Genomic DNA, 22,581 nt, shown 5'->3' on the forward strand with positions numbered 1-22,581 from the left:
GACAGAATATTTTATCTCTGATATACAGAGGAAGGAGATGGAGGATAAGAAGTTAAGTAACTTGCTCTAGACCTAAAATGAGTCTGGTTCTTAGATCCAGATGCAGACCATTTGACTGCATTTAGATATGGATCCGTTGTTATTTCTGGGATGAAACTGGTTAGTTTTATTTAGTCCTGGCTCAGTAGCCGGAAAAACAGGATCATGTAGGTGATTTGCTGCTTTGGAGTTAATTCCTGAATAAATTAGAGCCTTCCTCGTAAATCGCTTCCATTGTCATAGAACTCAGTTTAGGATGATGAACATTGCCCACTATGCTGGTCTTTATCCTTTACGTGTTTTCACAGAAAGCTTTTTTTTTTGGAGTGTATGTGTTAAGAATTAAGTGATAAATTCTGAAAATTAAGTTTCTAAACGTAGTAAGCCTAATCATATCTTGTTTTCCAAGGTCATGGTTTTCATTTTCTATTAATCTTATTTCATTCTAAGTTCTTTCTAGAATGATGTGAGCTCTACACAGTATGCTAGTGTGGGCTTATCTTGAATATTACTCAATAGGGGTTGTAACTCTTAGAATTTAACATGACATGAGCCCAGAATATAGCATTTTCACAAAAGTAAGCAAACTTTGTTGGGCTTTTTTTGGTAACCACAAATTTCAGTAAACAGCTAAAATACAGAAATTTGGCAACCATGATATGAGGTGTCAGTAACTTTTATTTAAAAATGCTAATTTTCATTTATAATTGGACTAGTAATTTTCATCAGAAATACTCTTATTAAAGTTATGGGGAATTTCATCAGTAATTGGAAATGCATTTTTGATAATAAGCCTTACTTCTCAAGTGGTTTGGGATTCAAAAGAAACAATGTATCTGCAACAGAATGTAAAATATTTTTTTTCTTTTATCCTTTATGATTCTGACTTAAGATACACAGCCATTTTTCCAACCCAGTTAAATTTGCATTGTGTATACTTTCTGGTTAAGGTTGACCTTGTAAAAAATAGGCTTTTACAGCCAACTCTTACATTGTTTTTCTTTACCAGGTGATGGACTGGGCATAGTATTTGCATTCTGTAGATTCAATAAGCAGTTACTAAATTAGTGTCAGGTATCTGGTGTGATTTGCTCAGAATAAAAAGATGATAAGATACAGAGCATGCTATCAGAGCTCTGGTGAGGGGAAAATGTGGTACAAGTTGAAAGCATCAGAAAAAGCTTCTTGGAGGCAGCGGTGATTGCAATGAGTCTTAGTTGATGTTACTGTGTTGAAAAGTCTGGCAAGGGTTTTCCAGGAAGAGAAAAATCTCTGCAAAGGAAGGGAAAGAGGCTTCGGAGAATGTGACATCATTAAGGCAGTAGCTAACTTTGCTGGGGCATATGCACAGAGAGACAAGAAGATGAGGTTTGAAAGAAGGTGAACCAGAACTACAAATTGGAGGGTATCGTGGTTTATTAATGGTATGAGATGAGGAACACTGATGGTTTTTAATAGAGTGGGATTAGATCTGCATGGTTTCGGCTATATTTCTGAACAATTTCACTTTATTATTCTTTCACTTTTTCCTTTTGTAGACTCAGCTATAATTGTGAACAAAATATTTTTGAACTTAATACTTGTTAATCATATATAGATAATCGAATATATGACTCATATACTTTGAGTTCAATATTTTAGCTAGCAGCGGGTCTTTTTGTTTGTTTAAGATGTTATTTATTCACGAGAGAGAGAAAGGCAGAGGCAGACTCCCTGTGGAGCAGGGAGCCCGATGTGGGACTCAATCCCAGGACCCCAGGGTCCTGGGGAAAAGGAAAGGAAAAGGAAAATGAAAAGGATCATGACCTGAGCTGAAGGCAGATGCTTAACCGACTGGGCCACCCAGGTGCTCGCTGGGAGTATTTTTTAAAAAATAACTTGAATTGAACTGTCCTAGGTTTTTACTTCATCTCCGATATTAACTGGATGTGTAACTTTGGATAAATGATTTTAATTTTAATCTGGCAAACTTTTGTTGGAGAATTATTGCTACGGTCTTTGCTAAATACTGTGGATATAGAAAGGAGTTAGTTGTAGTTTCCACTGTCTAAGAAAGGCATCCCAATAGAGGTGGTCTTTTTTGTATTAAATTAGGGATGATAATACATGTCTAAATGGATATTTGACAACAGTGGAAGTAGTTTTGGAGGAAGGCTCTAATGTATTTAGGAATTAACTTCTAGAAAAGTAAAATAAACCTACCAGACACTATTTTTCAATTTAAATTTCATAAGAATAGGGATATAAAATGTAAGAAATGTTTCATACAAATTATAAGTCTTTGTGGAAGGTAATTATTTTGAGCATTGTGTCTTATGCTTAAAACACTGATTTCGTTTTCTTTTTCAGGCGAACAATATGGGTGTTGGAGTAGTAGGAATTATAGAGTGTAACTTCCTAAAGCCAACTCATAATAAACAAGATTTTGACTATACTAATGAGTACAGGTACGTTACCTGTTAAAGTCACTGGCTTTTTACAGTTTATTTTGGGAATACTTTCATCTCTTTTCCTAAGCTGAATTTTTTTTTTTCTGTCTTGTGGATGTTTTTATCTTACAGAACTTTATGAAAATTGGTAGGTGAGAGGCTTGCTTAGAAAACACCTTTAGCCCTCTTCTCCCACCTAGGAATTAATCCTACCCCATCACCAGTAGAAATATGTTCTCCCCGTCTTATTGATGATTTATTGATGAAGTATTTCTGAGATTTATAGTAGAAATAGAGGATGTTCCTGCTCTCTTGGTGTCAACATTTATTGTGTAATATCGTGAAACTTTGTGCTTATAGATGGGAACTTGAAGGTGATTTAGTCCTGTGTACTTTAGACAGAAATACTATGATCTTTTAAGAGTGGTTAGAAGTCACAGAATGAATATGACCATTAGTTTTACTTGTAGATTTAGGAAGCACACTTTCCCTAATGAGCACATATGATGGAGTAGAATGCAACTGTCATGTGAACATTGGTGATAAAGATAAAGATAATGTCACAGGCCCTTTATTCAAATAAAGAACAAATACAACAAAGAATAAAGAAAATAATAAAGGTAAGAGCAAAATTGATGAATTAGGAAACACATATAATACAGAAAATTAGTATACACTCAAGAGTTGACTCCTGGGGCAGAGGCTACTCCTGTTAGTTGAACAGGGATAATTTAATATAAGGAATTATTAACTAGAATAGTAGAGGGTGATTACTAGAAGGGGTAAAAGAAGACAGTAGTTTCCCAGAACCAGCAGATACAGAAGACTGACTATTCCCTCAAGGTTGAGAAAAAGGACTAGGAACTAGGAGAGGGCCCCCTGCCCCTCAGGTCAAGAGATTCAAATCTTGTAGGAGTCATGACAACATAGGAACAAACCACCTGCAAGTTTCTTGCCAGAAAAAGAAGGCCTGGCCAGTGCTGGACTGTAGATGTGACCTGCTGTTGCCAGAGGCTGTGGGTGAGCTGGAGCTATTCTATAGAGGAGATCGGTCTTTGCCCAAGGATATGGACACACTGGGACTGATCTCTTGATGGAGGTCGTGGGCTGCTGGAGGACAGAGCATTGCTAGAGAGCACATCTGGAGCTCCTCTGTGGGCCAGTGGGCTCCAGCCAAATAATAATAATAATAATAATAATAATAATAATACATACATACATACATACATACCAGGACCTGAAGGACACTTGTGTTGCTGTCACCTAGCAGGCGCATTCATCTGTTAATCCAATTCAGCATTCCTCGGACTGCCAAATGATAAATGTTTATATGACCAAGCTTCAAAAAATCACAAAACTGAGCAAAGAAGACTGAATTTGGAGCTGAGAGATAATGAGTTCATAACTGACAAAATCAAAAAGCCTGAAGTTTGTTCTTTGATAAGATTAGTGAAAGGACAATGGGGGGGTAGAAAGCAGAAATCATTAATATAAAAAATGAAAAGGAGACGCACCCAAGAACATCAAAGGAGTAGCATGAACAATTTTTACCATCTTAGATGATATGGGCATGTTCCTTTAAAATTGAATCAATTTTTAGAAAACTTCCCACATATTAAATTCAAACATTTTAAGAAGGAAGTAGCACCAGTCTTACACTATCTTAAAGGTTTTATGAGGGCACGTAACTCTGGTAGTGAACTTGTGAATACTTCTTACAAGAAAGGGAATTTATATGTCTCATGATCAAGATACAAAAATTTTAAAATATAGCACATGCCATCTAGTAATATGTAAAAAGGATAATTAATACATTAAAACCAGTTAGATTATATTCCAAGATGACATGGTGGTTTTAATATTCAAAAATCAGTGTAGTTCATCACATTGTTGTTAGAAGGAAAAATCTTACAGTTATTTTCATAGGTACAGAAAAAGCACTTGATAAATCACAACACCCACTTGTAATTTTTTTTATTTGAGAGAAAGCACATGTACAAGTGAGTGGGGCGGGGGTGGGATTAGGTAGGGTGGGTCAGAGGGACAGGGAGAGAATGTTAAGCAGGCTCCGTGGGGCTTGATCCCAGGACCCTGAGATGGTGACCTGAGCCAAAGTCTGAGCAACCTCGGCATCTCACCCATTTGTAATTTAGAAGAAAAAAAGGAACGCTTACAAAATCATGAATAGAAGGGCATATTAGCAATGCAGAGCATTTATAAAAACAACGAAGTGCATTCCTAATGCTGAATTGTTAATATCCCCTCACGGATGAAAATGAGATAAGGATTTCCACTATCCACCATTGTTCCTGAGGAAATAACCATATAATAAAGAAAGAAAAAGAAGTAAAAGTTATGGGTTAGAAAGGAAGAAATAAAACATTTCTGTACAAGATAGTATTAAGTATATAGTAAGTCCAAAATAATTTGCAAATTTAGAATTAATGAAGGAACAAGTTAAGTGGTATGTATTCTAGGATTGTTGGATAAGAAGTATTCAGAAATCAATAGTATTTGTGTTTACCAACAACGAGAAACTAGAACATGAAATTTTTTAAAAGTCATGAAGTGTCAAAAAAATCAGGTACTTTGGAGTAAATAAAATATGCAGCATATACACTAAAAACTATGAAATATTGTGGAGTGAAATTTAAGCCCCAAGTAAGTAGGCATACCAGGTTCAAGAGTTGGAAGGCTGAATATTACAAAATGTCAGTTTTTCTCTAAAATAATTAAATACAATTCCAATTTAAGAAAAAAATCCCTGCCAGCTTTTGTGGGTGTTGATACTATTAATAGGCTTACTCTAAACTTTATGTTGAAAGTCAGAAGACCCAAGGTAGTTAAGATAATTAAGAACAACAAAGCAAGAAAACTTAACCTACTAATACCAGTACTTGTAAAGCTATAGTACCTAAGTGTGGTATTAAAGGATAAGCTGTCTAGTGAAATAGAGAAGCCAGAAATAACCCCCCACTTTTATATATTTGATGACCTGATTTATGACAAAGATTATATCATAGAACTGTGGGAAAATGATCATCTTTCCAAAAATGCTGGTCAGTTGGCCATTTGTATGGATAATATGACTCTTACTTCAGATGAAGCAAAAAATTGATACAGGATGGATTTTAGACCTATGTAAGGAAGGCAAAAACAAAGTGGGAACAAGAATATTTTCAAAACCTTTAGTTAAGCATATTTTAAAACAAGATGCAAAAAATATTGATCATAATGGGCAAAATGAAAAATTATTTAAAATGAGTGAGACAGAGAATGTTGGCAAGATAGAGCATTTGGAGCCCTGGCAGATGGCTGGTGGGTATAAAAATCAGATTTGAGAACTGTTAGTTTATTGAGTAAAACCAAATATCAGTGCCCACCCCTGTAACCCTGCAGTTTCACTCTTCGGTATATTCCCAACATAATTGGGTGCAGTCTTTTGGATTGAGGTATAGTGGTGATGAGAGAAGGAGATGAAGAGAACTTGAAAAAGGGAGGATATGTTTGGAAGGGAAGATTGATTCTCATTTGGACACTTAAATGTTATGTGATAGTGACGAAAAAACTAGTTGGAGATAATAGGTGGGGATAGAAATGTCTGATTAATCTGCCAGTGTAGAATTTGAAGTCTTGATGATTGAAAGCTTTATTTTAAATTGAGACTGTTACACTGACTATACCTTGTATGTACATAGTTCTGTCACAGTAGGTGCTTAACTCGAATGATTGCTTAAGTGTGGCCTTAGATCCCACTGATTGGCTTTTTATTAATATCTTATTGAGGAAGGAGTGACAGTCTTAATTGTGGGACAGAAGCTATTTTAAAATATACTTGCTGGTGTTGATTGCATACTTTTATAAACTAAAAGTTTGAGTTCTAATTGGAATTGAAGCTTACAGGTTTATCAGTTGGAGTTGGAATTTAGAATGCCTGTGGTTCTTCCACTAATTGGTCTGCAACATACTTTCTCAACAGAGGACACAAAATATTACTGTTTATATCTTCAAAGATGATCTTGGCTCTTCTCTGGGAACTTAAAAGTGTCCTTGTAGAAAATTGCCATTAGAGCATTCTTTACTAACTATACCTTTGGGAGACATCAATCTCCTTTGCCCTGTAGTGTCCACATGATCCTTGCTAAGTCATTTGTGCTTTCTCTGTGTTTGACAAAGGTTTGAACTTTATCTTTTTTTTTCTTAAATTGATTTTAATTTACTTTTTTAGGCTGACAATAGCAGCGTTAGGAGAAAAGCTGAATGATTACTGGAATGAAATGAAAGTGAAGAAAAATGCAGAATATCCTCTAAATTTGCCAGTTGAGGATATTCAGTAAGTACATTAAAAATATCAACCCACTCTAATATCAAGACATGATTTTGGAGGGTATAGTGATAGAACACAAACTTTGAACTAAGCCAGAGTAAGAATTAAATTGTATAACTCAGCACACCATGAAATGAGCCAATGAATGTACACATTAATACATACACACAAAAGATTCACGAAGCAGTATTTATCCATACGTTGCATATGCTGATACTTATTTCATTTAAAAAATACAAGTCTTAACCCATTAAATTGATTTCATGATCCACTAATGGGTTGCATCTCATAGTTTGAAAAACTCTGGTCTTTAGGATCATGACTCTAAATCCAGAACTGAATTTAGATTCTAATTTTGCTTAAATAATGATGTGACACTGAACATGTTACTTGGCCTTTTATAAGCTTCCCTTTTTTTTTTTTTAACTTGTAAAATGGGAACATTAGTAGCACTCACTTCCTCTAGTTAGAAGACAAAGAATATGCCTTACGAGCATTCAGTAACTTGATAGCACACAGTGCCAGTTCTGTGAATGAATGAATAGTAACTGTACTGATGGAAAGATGACCAAGATGTATAATTAGGAACAAAAAAGATGCAGTTCAGTGTATTAATTTCCTATTTTTTTTAAGTGTCCATATACACATGCATAATTCTGCAAGCATAGAAAATTCTACCAGGGTTTTAAAAAATGAACAGTGGTAAGCTCCTAAAACAAGGATTTGTATTTACTTTATAAATTTCTGGAGCACATGGGTGGCTCAGTTGACTGACCATCTGACTCTTGATTTCGGCCCAGGTCATGATCTCAGGGTTGTGAGACGGAGCCCTGTGTCATACTCTGCACTGGGTGTGGAGCTTGCTTGGGATTCTTTCTTTCCCTCTCCTTCTGCCCTACCCCCCCCCCAAAAAATAAATAAATAAACAAATTTCTGGATTGTTTAAAATTTATGTAACCATGTAAATGCATTTTTAAAAATTTATATTTAAAAAATTTATATTAAATTTATATTTAAAATTTGTTTTTAAAAGTTTATATTTAAAGCATTTATATTTAAAATAAAAAATTATATGTATTCATTAAGATGAAGTCTTCTTATAGTCAGTGAAATGTTAAATGAATACCCAAGTTCTTTATAGGATCATTGTAATTTTCAAATGATAAAACTATAAAGCATTTTATAAACTAAAAGAATATATAAATTTTAGATATTCAGAGATACACTTCTAGTAGAGGCTAAAAATGTAATAGAATTATTAAAAATGCTTAAATTATAGTAATAACAGCTTGCCTGTTTTCTGTATGTGAGTGTTTTATTGTGCTAATAAATTCACTAAGATTGGACATTGCAAATGCTAACTTAATGTAAATTTCAAAGCAAGGCTTTTGGAATCTTAAGTTGCTTTTTTATTACCAGAGAACAAAATTGAATAGTATGCTGTTAAAACATTTAAGTCTCTTTGTTTAAATTGGCCTGTTGGCTTTAACCTTTTGAAGGTAACCAGAACTGTTGTTTTTAAAAAATTTAACTTGCTGCACAACAATAATTATGTCGCAGGCATTTCAGGAACAGAATTAAATAATAAAAGCATTTGGCGGTAAAAATGATATAGAAGATCTAATGATGTGTACTTTGCATCCATATTTTCATACTAACATTACATCATTTTGTTACAGGAAACGTCCCGATCAGACATGGGTTCAATGTGATTCCTGTCTAAAATGGCGAAAATTACCAGATGGAATAGATCAACTTCCAGAAAAATGGTATTGCTCCAATAACCCTGACCCACAGTTCAGGTACCATATAGTTGGTAGTACCCTTTTTGGAAAGGCAGAAAGTACTGTTCAAGATGTATGAACAGGCGCTGGTGACGTGTTATTCCCATGTGATTTTTCTGACTAGAAATTGTGATGTTCCAGAAGAACCTGAAGATGAGGATTTGGTGCATCCAACTTATGAAAAAACCTACAAAAAGAAGTGAGTGTTGTATTAATGTTTGGTGGGGAAATAATGCCCGTATTATTAATGCTGGTGGGAGTACAGCATTAGTTGCTACTTCTCCAAGATCAAGCTAGTACAACCCAGAAAAGATTATGACCCCAAAGATTTTGATGTGGATACATAATATTGGGAGTTTTTGTTTTTTGTTTATTTTCCTTTATACCGTGAATACCTGCTCTTTTTCCACCCGCCATTTACGCTGTCCTATCTACACAGGATAGTTTGCATACAGAATAGTTTGTCTTTTGGGCCACACACAGATGAATCATAAATGAGTACTGCCTGATACGAGCTTATAGTCTTAACAGGGAAGGTGAGACATGTGCATTAAATTGACAGATACCATCGAAGGCAGGATCCATTCTGTTGGGAAGCCCATAAGGAGAGATGACGTCTGTCTGGGGATGGGAAGAGAAATCTGGATCAGGAAAACTTATGAGGCATATTTGTGTAATAGGTCTTGGAGGATGGGTTACATGCAAATGTACAGGAACCAGTTCGTTCTGCTTTAGAGCAAATACATGAATGGGCATAATGGAAAATAGAGGAGAGAGGGGGAAGTTGGCTAATGAAGGATAGTCAGCCCTGGTGAACTGTAGGTTAGTGTCCACTCACAGAGGCCGGGTGCATGTAGAACTTTTGGGTGGTTTTGATTTAGAGTGCCTGGTTTTTTAAGATAAATCCAGCAACAGGACCGTGAGTAAAGAGACCAATTAGAAACCTGTGTGATGTTCCTGCTCAGAGGTCTGAGAATAATGCTGGTGAGGGTAGAAAGCTTAAGGCAGATGTTGGGCATTACTGAGGTAAGAGGTAGAAAGTATTTCCCTGCCTGTGGCCTTAACACTGATGATAATGAAATTAAAGCAAAGTTCAGTGTACATATTAGTGAAATGGCAAGTTTGTCATTGGGCAACATTGAAAAATAATAATCAAATTTAAGTATGTTCACTTTTCATCTTTTTCTTTTTCTTTTTTCTTTTAGAGATAAGGAGAAATTCAGGATCAGACAACCGGAAATGATCCCTCGGGTAACTGATGAAACCTTGCATTTTATAGCTGTGTATTATGGGTGGTGGCTAGTTTAACAAATAGTTTTAAAGCTTAGGAGTTACATAACAAATTGAGTGATTTTGTTCATTCAGTCCACATACTCCTTTTCTTATACCCCTTCTTGCCTTCCTTCCTAGCCTGGCAACTTTTCACTCACTGTTCAGTTTACTATTTAGTCAGGCATCGTCTGAGAAAAGGCAGGCATTAGGAATCTTAACACCCAGGCACCTGGGTGGCTCATTCAGTTAAGCGTCTAACTCTTGATTTTGGCTCAGGTGATGATTGCAGGGTTCTGAGATGGAGCCCCAAGTCAGGCTCTCTGCTGGGCGTGGAGCCTGCTTGGATTTCTCTTTCCCCATCTCTCTCTCCCTCTGCCCCAGCCCCCCTTATAAAAAAAAAGAAAGAAAGAAAGAAAGAAAATGAATCTTATTGTCACATAGGCAGTTAAGGAAAAATTCACAGGAAGCCCTGGGGAGCCGTGTTCTACTAACCTGGACCAAAGCTACAGTGTTTTTCTTTCTCTTTGTTGAGCACTTTCTTAGTGCTTAATGGTGTTAAGGCGCTTTTTCTGGGTATCTGGGTATCTGGGTAGACAGTTGTACTTCTTGTATAAGGAAGTTTTGGTCCGCTGCAGATGTGTGTGTTTGCTTTTAGTTAACACTGAAATGTTTTCTTACGGCAAAGACTGAGGGTTTGGAGGTGAGAACAGAACTGGGTGAAAAAGAAAAGTGGGCTTACTTACTCTAAAAGCAGTATCTTCGACTTTATTTTCTGTTTCTTTTAGAAAAACAAGTTTTTAATTGTATTTCAGTAAGTCCTGTACAGTATAGGGTCAGTAAATTTTGCCATAAAAGACCAGATAGTTCATATTTTAGACTTTGTGGGCCACATGCAGTCTCTGTTGTGTATTCTTGGTTTTGTTGTTTTTTTTACATCTTTAAAAATGCAAAAACATCCTTCCACTTACTCGCAGGTTGGAGTTGGCTTCCTGGCTTGTTAGTGGCTCTCTGGTATAGCCCAAAGAATTTACATGGTTAGAATCGTTCTCATTGTTTTCTGGGATATGGGGCAAAGGGAAAATAATATCTTGTGTTTTGGGGCATGGCATATTAAAAAAAGTCCTTTAAGGTCGATTTTCTTTTCTTCCAACAGATTAATGCTGAACTTTTGTTTCGGACACCCCCCGTATCAGGTCAAAGCTTTTCTCCTGTGAAGGAAAGTGTTCCAAGAGGACATCTTTCAGAAGTGGCAAATACTTATGCAACAAGACTCATAAATAATCACCGAGGTTCACCCCAGTCTGAACCTGAGAGCAACAAGTCAGTGGCTAAAATGTGTTTTTCCAGTGGGGAATAAATATTAAGTAGAGCCTTTACTTGACACTTCTATGGCAGTATTACACTTCTGAGTTTATGTGCATGTAAAAAGTCTTAAGGATAAGTTAATTTACTTTTATTATCTAAACTTACCCCAGCCCGCTCATGCCACCCATTTAAGTCAGTTTTTAAAATATCAGTTGTATTCATTGTGGAATTTTCACCTCTTTGAAATTCTATATAGTATGAAAATTCTTGCTTTTAAAATTACCACCTTCTTAAGAAAAACATAAAGCAACTAATAATACAACACTGTAATGTCAGGTGTGACCCATGAGTTCTTAGCTTGTTGTAGGCTGTGTATTTTGGATGAGTAGATGGAGAAGGAAGGGAGCAAGAAAGGTATGAGTGATATGTAAATTGAACAGTTAGGTCTTTTGACTGGAATGGTCAGGGAAGGTTTGGGATGAGGTAGTACTTGGTTTGGTTCCTGAAACTCTGAAAGCAGTGCTCTGTGCAGGTGGCTCATTCAGAGGGAGTAGAATGAATACAGGTGAAGAAGAAAGCATGATGGGACGCCTGGGTGGCTCAGTTGGGTAAGCTGCTGCCTTCGGCTCAGGTCATGATCTCAGGGTCCTGGGATCAAGTCCTACATCAGGCTCCTTGCTCAGCAGGGAGCCTGCTTCTCTCTCTGCTTCTGCCTGCTGCTCTGCCTGCTTGTGTTCTCCCTCTCTCTTTCTCTCTGACAAATAAATAAATAAGTAAAATCTTTAAAAAAAAAAAAAAGAAGAAGAAAGCATGATGCCAATGAACTAGGGGATCAGACTGACTACACTTGGTCTTTTTTGTTGAAAGACAAACATTGAAACAGTTTGCTGAGATAGTGGGATGAGATTTTCTGAGAGGTTTTGTAGGCTTCATTAAATTCTCAAAGGGATTTTTGACTTCCAAAAGGATTAGAAATAACTGCTTTTATGCATATATATATGTGTGTGTATATATATATATCAAGAGGGCATTTTCTAAAATAGTTTTCTGTTTGTAGCTTACATTTTAGGGGCATGTTTTGGGGCTGGATTGCTACTTAACTAAGAACTGTGTGAATTTTTTTTTAATAGTCTCCTTAATTTTCTTGGCTTTTCTTCTTAAAGATGGATCCAAACAAAGTAAGAAAGTTTACAGATAAAAAAGTTTACAGATAAAAAATAATGGAATTTCTTCTTTTTTTTTAAGGAGGGGGTACAGAGTGAGAGGGGGAGAGAGAGAAAATGTGAAACAGGCTCCACACCTAGCATGAGCCCATCGGCGGGGCTCAGTCTCACAACCCTGAGATTATGACCCAATCCGAAATCCAGAGTCCTACATTTAACCAGCTGAGCCACCTAGGTGCCCCTGGAATTTATTCTTTAAAGTGATTTATTCCATCCAAGTGGAATAAGAGAATAGAAAAATTTTTCATTAATTTTTAAAACCTAAAGAATTTGAAATTTGAATTTGAGAAAAATACAAGTTTTTTTTTTTTAATAATATATATATATATAAGTTTTAAAAATAAAACCAAAGACTGTGGAAAGGTAGTACCTAAACTAAATCTTGAGAAAGACATATAGGAATTAGCCTCATAAGAAAAATAACAGGGTGGTTCCCGGGTAAGTGATTAACTCCATGGAACCCTCGGCATGCACCAAACTCAGAATCATTGGGTACTTCTTAAGGCAGAAAACAGGAGGCTTGTTTGAGAGTTTAAGGAAGAGTAGTTCTCTAGACCTCTTCATAACCTGCCAAATCTGGTGACGTGGCTTCTCCTCTGTCAGAATGTAGGATGTTTTCCTTCTGGAGCAGTTTCACATTTCATATGCTGAAGATATGGGTGAGCCACTGTTTTGAAAGAGGAGGTGTAAGGGAAAGTGAGTACTAAATGATGAAAAATCCCCCCTCCACTTTCCCTCGTTGGGCCCCCAGGGGAAAGCCCTGGGTGGTGCTGATGGTTTGAGCACCACATGGCCAGCCCTCACTGCTTCTAGTCGGTCTCACTCTGAAACATAAAGACAGACAGAGATCACTAGGTGTACAAACTGAAACAAAGGCAGTAGAGGAAACCCTGTGGAATTTACTGGGAGGCAGGTAGGTGTGGAACAAACACATTTCTTAGAAAAGATAAGCAGGTAGAGGGTAGAAAAAGGAAAAGACAAGGTACAGGAGGGTCAACATCTGAATAAGGGAGTTTCAGAATGGGAGATCAGAGAAAACAAAGGGGAGGGAATAGTGTGACTTAAAATACACAGCAAAAATATGTGGGAAAAGATCCATTCCAAGAAACATGAAATTTTCGTACACCAGGAAAAATTTTTTCAGGGAGGGAAAATATAAGTTAACCTTCAAAAAGATCAGGAATTAGAATGGCAGGAACACCGAATGGTACATAACAGTGGAATGATGCTTTTAAAGTTTTGAGAAAGTAATTTTCAACCTTGAAGTCTATATAAAAACCAAGCCAACAATAAAATTGAGATGTGAATAAAGATCTTTCATCATGTAGCCTTTCACCTTTTTTACATTCTGTATACGGTTTCTCAAGATTTTATTGGAGATTGCGCCCCCTTGATAATGAGGGAGTAAAGCCAAGAAACAGAAGAACTGAGATGGAAGAAATAGGGAGGGCTATCACCTAGGGCCCAAACAACAAACCAGTGCAGATAACCCGCTGAGGGAGGCAGAAAGTTTCAATTGGTGGCAAATTCACAGAAAACTCAGTCGATGAGGAAAATGAGGTAGTTTTTAATGCTAGGAAAATGGAAGGATAGGGCATGCTGATTTAGTCTGTGGCTCACCTCTGATCATTGAGCATTGATAAAAATGACGATGAGCAAATGGAAATGGCAGAGCCCTTCAGTGGGTGCTAGAACATAAGGAGCAGACCTGGACTGGGGACGGGGGATCATTCTCATTTGGCCGTGTGTACCTTGAGGTGCCCAGAGGCCATCTAGTGAAAGGGAGTTCGGCAGTATGCAGAGCTGCTACTTTACAGTGAGCTAAGTAGTCTAATTGTTTCCTCAGCTGTACAGGAGAAAATCCTCTCTACTTCATTAAATCATTGAGCAGTACTGTGTAATCATTTTTTTTTTTTTTTTTTTTTAAAGATTTTATTTATTTATTTGACAGACTGAGATCACAAGTAGGCAGAGGCAGGCAGAGAGAGAGAGGTGGAGGCAGGCTCCCCGCTGAGCAGAGAGCCCAACGTGGGGCTCGATCCCAGGACCCTGGGATCATGACCTGAGCCGAAGGCAGAGGCTTAACCCACTGAGCCACCCAGGTGCCCCTGTGTAATCATTTTTTAAAATGAGCGTGGACATTTCTTAAAATTTCAAGATTGATTACTTCAAGGTCATCCATTTTATTCATTTCTATGTTTTATGGTCTTATATTTTGTATATCAAATTTTTTCCAGCCTGAAACGGAGACTTTCTACTCGTTCATCGATTTTGAATGCAAAGACGCGGAGACTGAGTAATCAAGCATTTGAAAATTCAGCTTACAAAGATGATGATGATGAAGACGTCATCATCTTAGAAGAGAACAGTACTCCCAAACCTGCAGTAGATCATGACATTGAAGTGAAATCAGAGCAGAGTCACATCGAGCAAAGTGGTCAGCAGGTCGAGCCTGTGGCTGATAAGGAACCTTGTGCCCAGACTGGTTCATCGGGCATCTCATCATCCAGGTGTGATCAGGGAACTACTGCGGCCACCCAGACAGAAGCACCGAGTGTAGTTATTAAAAAGGAAGAAGCACTCGAAGATGAGATAGACGCACGAAATGACGCAGCTATGCCGCCAGCCTGTGTGGAGGCTGAAGGGAAGACACAAGAAACCCAGGAAACCTTTGATAAATCTGCGGGTGATGCTAGTTGCCAGTTAAATGAACTGAGAAATGAGCTGCTTCTAGTTACCCAAGAAAAAGAAAATTATAAAAGACAGTGTAATGTGTTTACTGACCAAATCAAAGTGTTACAACAGAGGATACTGGAAATGAACAACAAATACGTGAAGAAGGAAACTTGCCATCAATCTACGGAAACTGATGCTGTATTTTTGCTTGAAAGTATTAATGGAAAATCTGAAAGTCCGGACCATGTGGTATCTCAGTATCGGCAAGCTTTGGAGGAAATAGAAAGGCTGAAAAAACAGTGTAGTGCTTTGCAACACGTGAAGGCCGAATGCAGTCATTGTGCCAGTAGTGAGAGCAGAAGTGAAGTGGACGAAATGGTTGTGCAGCTTGATGACGTGTTCAGACAGTTGGACAAGTGCACTGTAGAGAGGGACCAGTATAAAAGTGAGGTGAGTGTATCATTCCACATACTGGGAGTCCTGGGAGTCCCAGGGAGTCTAAACCACCAAGAACAGTCAGTTGCTAGATTGGAATAAATTACTTAATATTTCCATGTACTGACTGTTGCCCGGCGTCTTCTCGGCTGGGGAGTGGTCCTCCTGGGGGCGCGTGGAAATGTGTGTTGAGGAGAGGCATTGCTAGAACTTACTGGATGATGACCAGGTATGGTCATTTCCTGTAGCGTACTGGAAGTTGCTGTGTAATGAAGGATTGTCCTGCTCAAAATACTGTTCTCATTCCCATTGAGCCAGTCAGTTGCTAAATATAGGGAACGTCACATCCATTATTAATAGGCCTTGCAATAGTCATACAAGATAGGTGATGATGTCCTCATTTTATAGTTTATAGTTTAGTTACGATTTACTACGATTAGTCTGTTGACAAGACGACCGAAAACATCATAGGACCGTGGCAGTTCCACAGGTAACTCAGACAACAAGCTTCTACTTTGTTGCTTCACTTCTCAGCGTGCCATTGTGATCAGAGGTGGCCTCTGGGTCCAGTCCTCATATATCTGTGTTCCGAGCAGCAGGAAAGAGGAGGGGTGCGTTTCCTAAAAGTTGCTGACATTCCACCTGTCAGAACTTAGTCACCTGGCTGATGGGTGCTTTGGAAGTACGGTCTTTATTCAGGGGTTCTTCTGAGGAAGGAGGAGAAAAATGGTAGATGTCAGGAGACAGGTAGTAAGTAGCCTCTGCATGTACCCTCCATTCAAATTTGGAGAGTTCCTTTAAGAAGCATATATTTTATGTATCGTATTAATGTAGTGTTTGAAAGAAGGGTTTTTCTGCTAAAGAATTTGGAAATGACAGGCTGGTGCTGTATTGCCCCTTCTTCCTGGAAGCTCATTCAAACATCTTGGTGTATTTATTATTGGCTTAGAGTTCGATAACAAAATATGCAAAAATCAATAGCAGCTTTCGGTTATAACTTAGAGCTGGTGAGTGCAAGAAATGAAAGCCACTTTGATGTTGACATAATTCAGGCATTTTTATCTTGGTTTTCCAGTTTTTAGGTAACCATTTGTTTTCAGTCAAGTGGTAATTAACATTTTGTATTCTCTGAATGTGACAAGAGGTGGAGATGAAACTCAAATGAAGCTTTGTTTATAGAAAGCTATTGTGGGTGGGTTTTTTGCCCTGTTTTGATGGTGATTTTCATCTAGCTACATTTCCTGGCTTAAATTTGTACTTTGGCATTAGTATTTTTAAGTTTGATTTTAGCATTGGTATTTTTAAGTTTTATTTTTATTAGTATTTTTAAGTTTCAAGTTTAATTTTACAGTTATGAATTTTTTTTTTGTCAGGTTGAATTATTGGAAATGGAAAAATCACAAATCCGTTCACAATGTGAAGAACTGAAAACTGAAATTGAACAATTAAAATCTACACATCAACAGTTAGGAGCAGATGTTTCAACTTCAAGTAACATTGAGGAGTCTGTAAATTACACTGATGGGGAAAGGTAATATTACATGAGGCATGACCCTGGGGCTACCTTCTGGTTAGCATGATGCTTGCTAGCACACCTCAAACAGTTACCGTTCTATCAAAAGAACACGATCCTTCTCTTCAAGGAATGAACAGTTTAGGTTCAACTTAGGTGAAATAGGAATTTGGAGAGAATGAAGCATTTGATCAGTTAGAGCGGTTTGGAATGCTGTTTGGGAAAAGTGGAAATTGAGTTAGATATCAAAGAAGGTGTTGAATTTAGCCATGACTAGAAGATAAGGGACTATTTCATGAAACTTACATTTTCACCTGGATTTCTTTTACTTGTGTACTTGCCATTTCTTCATGGTTTTCTGTCATTTTACTACATGCCATCCCCAATGTTAACTTTTAGGTAATCAGAAAATTACTAGAAATTGCCATTGTACAGGTGATTACTAGGAAGAAGTTCTTCAGTGAAAGTAAGAAAATGATTTCCCTATCTCAGGAAGATATAAAATGGGCTTGGGGTGTTGCTTCAGTTCGGAGTGTCGGAGAGGCAGACATTCAGGTGGGAGGCCATGATGGTGCTCGTGGTGTGTTGATGACTTAGCATCAGAAAGCAGTCATTAAAGGCTAAACCTGGACAACTTTTCCTGCTCATACAGTATGACTTCTGACCTAAAAAGTACTGTTGTTGAGAAATAATCTCCTACCATCCTCACTTGACATCAATTATATTATTACCTTGTTTTTTAAGTGAAGTTTTTGAAGGATTTCAGTAAATTTCTTCATGGAAATGGGGTAGATCAGTACATAAAAGCCTAGAGGGCAGAGGTCAGAAGAAAATCCCAAGTGGTTTTTCTCAAAATGGGAACCACAAGCATCTGTGGTGCTTGTAGAAATGCAAATCCTTGGCCTATACTGCAGCTTATTAAATTGGAAGCTTAAACAGTCTCAGATAATTCTCTTGCCACACCGACCTTTGGGTAACCGATGATTATTTATTTATTTATTTATTTCCTTTAATCTTTCAAACTTGTGCTTCCCAAAATAGTACAGGAATATGTGGCTTAGTGACCCTTGAAATCTAGCTAGTCCGAATTGAGATGTGCTTTAAATATAAAAAAATATATAATGTATTTTGATTTTGCGATAAAATATTTTAGTTACATTGGGTTAAATATATAACTGCAATTTATAGCTGCATTTTGCTTTTTACTCTAGCTCTGTGAACATTTTAAACTGCTTATGGAGCTTGCAGTATCTCTTGGACAGTGCTGTTCTGTACATTAAAAATAAGAATCTGTGGCAGGTTCAGTAGATAGGAGAAATTAGCCAGGGACAATCAAAAGACTTAAAGGAAAGGATATGTAAGAGGATCATTAGGTCATACTAGTCTTTTATGTACTTTTCATATAGATAACAGGTTGTGGTTACAACAAAAGGGGTGTTCTTGGTAGGGATATAGGATGGCTAACAACTTCTGGAAAGCAAAGCAGAAAAATGTTTGAACCATGGGCCTCTGGTCAAAGATGAGTGAGGAAGCTTGGACAAAAAATGGCTGGAGTGGGAATGATGTAAAACTTTATCCGGGGGCCAGTGCAGTCTTAACTATCCAGGCTCACAGAACATCTTCTATATCGCGTTACTGTGCATTGTCGACTTAGGGATGAGCATCTTGCTTCTTCAGACATTTTCGCCTTGAATCAGTATCTAAGCTAAACGTGGGCTGCTTATATTTGGGAGAGGGGCAGAATAAGAGCAACTAACATGCAGTTTCCATGTTTCACTCAATCTTTGAGGCAAAGGCTACTGAATAATTGTAGGCCTTCAAAAAGTCTAGGGTGTTGGGGGTGCCTGGGTGGTTCAGTTGGTTGAACATTCAACTTTCGATCTCAGCTCTGGTCTTGATCTCAGGGTTGAGAGTTTGGGTCCCAACTAGCCTAGTGTGGAGCCCACTTAAAAAAAAAATAAAGTCTAGGATATTGATATTCAGTACATGTATATAAATTTGGAAGGAATGATAACGATCACATTTAATCCAGGGATTCCCAGTGTTTTCAGTAAAGCACCATTCCCTATAAATGCATAGTAAAATGGATCATCAGTGAACTTTAGCATATGAAAGGTTCAGAGAAGACTTTTTTTTTTAAAGGTTTTTATTTATTTGACCTAAAGAGCCCAAGTAGGCAGAGCGACAGGCAGAGGGAGAGGAAGAAGCAAGCTTTCTGCTGAGCAGGGAGCCCGACATGGGGCCTGATGCCGGGACCCTGGGATCATGACCTGAGCTGAAGGCACCTGCTTAACCGACTGGGCCACCAATGTTATTTAGCCCAAAATTTTGTAAGTTTAGTTGATCACAGAACCATTTCTCTTTCACACAAGGGTGGCTATCATACATAGAACATGTTTTAGAGAACAGTTCAGTTTTTATTTTCCTCAAAAGCTGAAATATGGGGAGATGCGTTCTTGTTCTGAGACTAGTGTTCTCACTACTGTATCACTGCTGTTTTCCAGGTGACAATATTTTGTATTACAAATAACACCTTGTAATTATATGTATTTTACCAGTCCATGGTTTCTCTAATAGCAAGTTAAAATTGCATTAGATAGAACCAAACAGAGCCACTAGTTTTATCTGCTTACCAAGGTATTAATGGATTATTAAAGTAAGTGAATTCATGTTTCACTTAGAATTTAGGCCCCACCTGAATTGTTAAACTGTGTTATAATGTTCATCTAATGGACGTAATATTTGTATTTTCAGCCTCAAACTTCGATCTCTCCGAGTTAACGTAGGACAGCTGTTGGCCATGATTGTACCTGATCTCGATCTTCAGCAAGTGAATTATGACGTTGATGTGGTTGATGAAATTTTAGGACAAGTTGTCGAACAAATGAGTGAAATCAGTAGTACTTAAAGTCTATTTGATGTGAGACAATATATTTGCTCAGTCCTGTGGTTGTATAGCTTTCAGAGTGGAAACACTTTTGTTTTATAGATATGACAGGTGACAGACGGAAGAACCATGATCTTCACTGTATTCTATGCATTCAGGTGTGCTCACAAGTACTGTGGGCACACTTACCACACCTTTTGAAATGCCTGAGAATCATTCTTACAGAACGGCTGAACAGCTCACTCATGATTCTGTTTTGAAGTGTAAATACTTGTAATTAAGTCTGCACATATTTTTTTATTACCCTAGAGGACTTAAGTGTTTTCCACCGAGAGCTTTTCAGGTTACCCCTAACCTTTGTGCAATTTTTTCTGGTTCCCAAAGTGTATTTTTCTCCGAAGTGAGGGCCATGCCATACTACAAATGGAAATGTTACCTTTGATTTTCCTACAGGAAAGTTTAAACAGGATTTTTAAAAAATGGAATTACGCTCCTGATAAGGTGTAAGTGAATTGAACATTAACGTTTCTTTTCTATAAATTCTTATCTCCTGAAATATTTTATTCATGGAAATAAGGTAAGCAGAAACTGTCCATCCATTTTGTCAGGATTTTTCTTGTGCTGAGATTGCCAATCATGGTTAAATGCAGTGTTTTTATAGAACAAAGAATCTTTAGTATAAAAAAGCATCAAAAATATTAAATGTCCCACCACATTTACTTTGAAGCCCATTTTTGGCTGCTTAGTCAGCATGGAGTGGGCACAGTAATTGTTTAATATTTCTTTTTGTGAAATTTCCTGTACAGCCTTTTGTAGGATTACTACAGGTTAATGAGAGTTGAGGAAGACAGTCTTCCTCAAACAGTACAGCATACCTTTCATTATATTACAGAGCTAAGTGTTTTATGTCCTGGAGGTAAGCAGCAAACTGCCCTAGGATTATAGTATTACATGCCATAAAAATTATGCTTTATTGGTCCCTTGTTTGTGCAATTTTAAAGAGATGGCTTTCTATTAAGTATAACTGTATATATAACTAAGAATCGTATTTTCCACAACTGAAATGTGCATTATTTTTTTTCAAAGTTTTATCATTGCTTATTTATTTTTACTTTTGTTTCTGAACATTCAGTACATGTTTCTTTTATATGTATGCTTAATTACATGTCTTTCATATACAATAATAAATTTTTACTGTACATTAACTTCTAGAAAAGTCAAATAAATGAAGGTTGTTTTTATTTGCTTGATAAAATAATTGAAAGTGTATTTTTGGTATGAAGCTGGTTTTCTGTCCTGATTGTATCTGCTCAAATTTTAAAATATCTTGTAATAAAATAAAAATATATATGATGGCTAACTCTTCAGATACTACTTTTAAAGAATTCTATATTCAGATTATATTTTGGAAACAAACTGTCCATTGAAGACCCTCAAGTTGAGCTCATTTTAAAATCTATATTAATTACAAGTTCTGTTTAGGAGACCGAGAGTGTTTCCATTAACACTCTAAAAACTGAGCTCATCTTGAGAGAGTGCGTGCGTGTGTACATGTATTTTACATTCAAGAAGAGACTCTTTCTGTAAATCGTTTAGCCTAAAGAAACCTTGCTTAAATGATAGCAGCAATGTAGAGCATGTCTAAGTTTGTGAATATTTATGTAGCAGTTCTTTCTGGAATTTGCTGTTTTTCCCCTCTTTGGGTCAGCTATATTCTTGCAAAAATCTATATTTTATATGGCTATTATCTTGCTTTTAATGGGAAAGTCATAGGATTAGTAAGTTTGCTTGCTAAATTGATTCTTTGGAAGTACTTAAATATTTTTCACCCTTTAAGAAAATATTGCCAAGATGTAATTCTTTGAAAATGTAGCTAACAAAATTTAACAGAACAACAACATGAGCTTTCATGTATATATCATATTTAGGTAGCCATATCTATCTTTTGTTAAGTTAAATTTGTAAAAGTCTAGTGGGAGGACAGTGGTGTTTAAAGTCAGTATGAAGATGTAAACCAGCATCGTCCACAATCCCTGCAAACAGGATGCAGGAGTGGTGTGTGGCATGTTATTGTGTCTTTTTTGGGGGCTTCAAATTCCTAATGTGGGCAGGTACTGCTGGGGATTCTGCCCATGGTCTCAGACACTTAATTCTTGTGATCAGCAGCCCATTAGTTCATTATTTGTCATTGAAGGATAATTAAAGTGATAATCTGGTGGTTTTCACCCCTGGCTGCCTATTAGAATCACCTGGGGAGTTTTTAGGACTCCGGTGCAAGGATGCATCCCATACTAATTAAGTCAAGAGTCTGGGGTTGGGCGCAGAAACTAGTATTTTTTTTAAAGCCTCCCAGTGAGCCATCAGAGCTGAGAACCATTGATCTTTACCTTCCTCGGATGGTTGTTTACAACTGTTGAACTCGGTTCCTGAAACAAACTCAGGATTTGCACAGCCGATTTCTCACTGAGGTGAGCAAGGAGAGGAAAAAGGAAACATAGTTGGTGTCCAAGTTAGAAGTGTAAATGGGACAGAATGGTATAAAGTGAAAAGAGTTACCCAATGCTTCCCTAATTTTAACCACTATTGCTTTTCGTATGTCCTTCCAGAAAATATTAGCTGCATACGTATACACATTCATATATATGCATTCAGTTTATATTCAATTTTATATCTTTATATTTGATTTATATT

The 22,581-nt window shown here is 37.1% G+C and overlaps 1 protein-coding gene across 1 annotated transcript in view; it reads left to right on the forward strand.

Moving 5' to 3' along the window:
* Window positions 1-21,215, forward strand: part of LOC111155695 (MORC family CW-type zinc finger 3) — a 40,961-nt gene extending 19,746 nt beyond the window's left edge. Inside the window, exons 9-17 of the mRNA XM_022516002.1 lie at window positions 2,389-2,486; window positions 6,697-6,801; window positions 8,475-8,597; window positions 8,704-8,778; window positions 9,785-9,830; window positions 11,005-11,171; window positions 14,617-15,505; window positions 16,864-17,021; window positions 19,758-21,215. Coding sequence (XP_022371710.1) covers window positions 2,389-2,486; window positions 6,697-6,801; window positions 8,475-8,597; window positions 8,704-8,778; window positions 9,785-9,830; window positions 11,005-11,171; window positions 14,617-15,505; window positions 16,864-17,021; window positions 19,758-19,911 — 1,815 coding nt within the window. The 3' untranslated portion in view covers window positions 19,912-21,215. The remainder of the gene's footprint in view (window positions 1-2,388; window positions 2,487-6,696; window positions 6,802-8,474; window positions 8,598-8,703; window positions 8,779-9,784; window positions 9,831-11,004; window positions 11,172-14,616; window positions 15,506-16,863; window positions 17,022-19,757) is intronic.
* Window positions 21,216-22,581: the final 1,366 nt, after the last annotated feature.

Source organism: Enhydra lutris, unplaced genomic scaffold (genome assembly GCF_002288905.1).
Source record: "Enhydra lutris kenyoni isolate GAN:26980312 unplaced genomic scaffold, ASM228890v2 scaffoldscaffold43, whole genome shotgun sequence".
Classification (NCBI taxonomy): domain Eukaryota; kingdom Metazoa; phylum Chordata; class Mammalia; order Carnivora; family Mustelidae; genus Enhydra; species Enhydra lutris.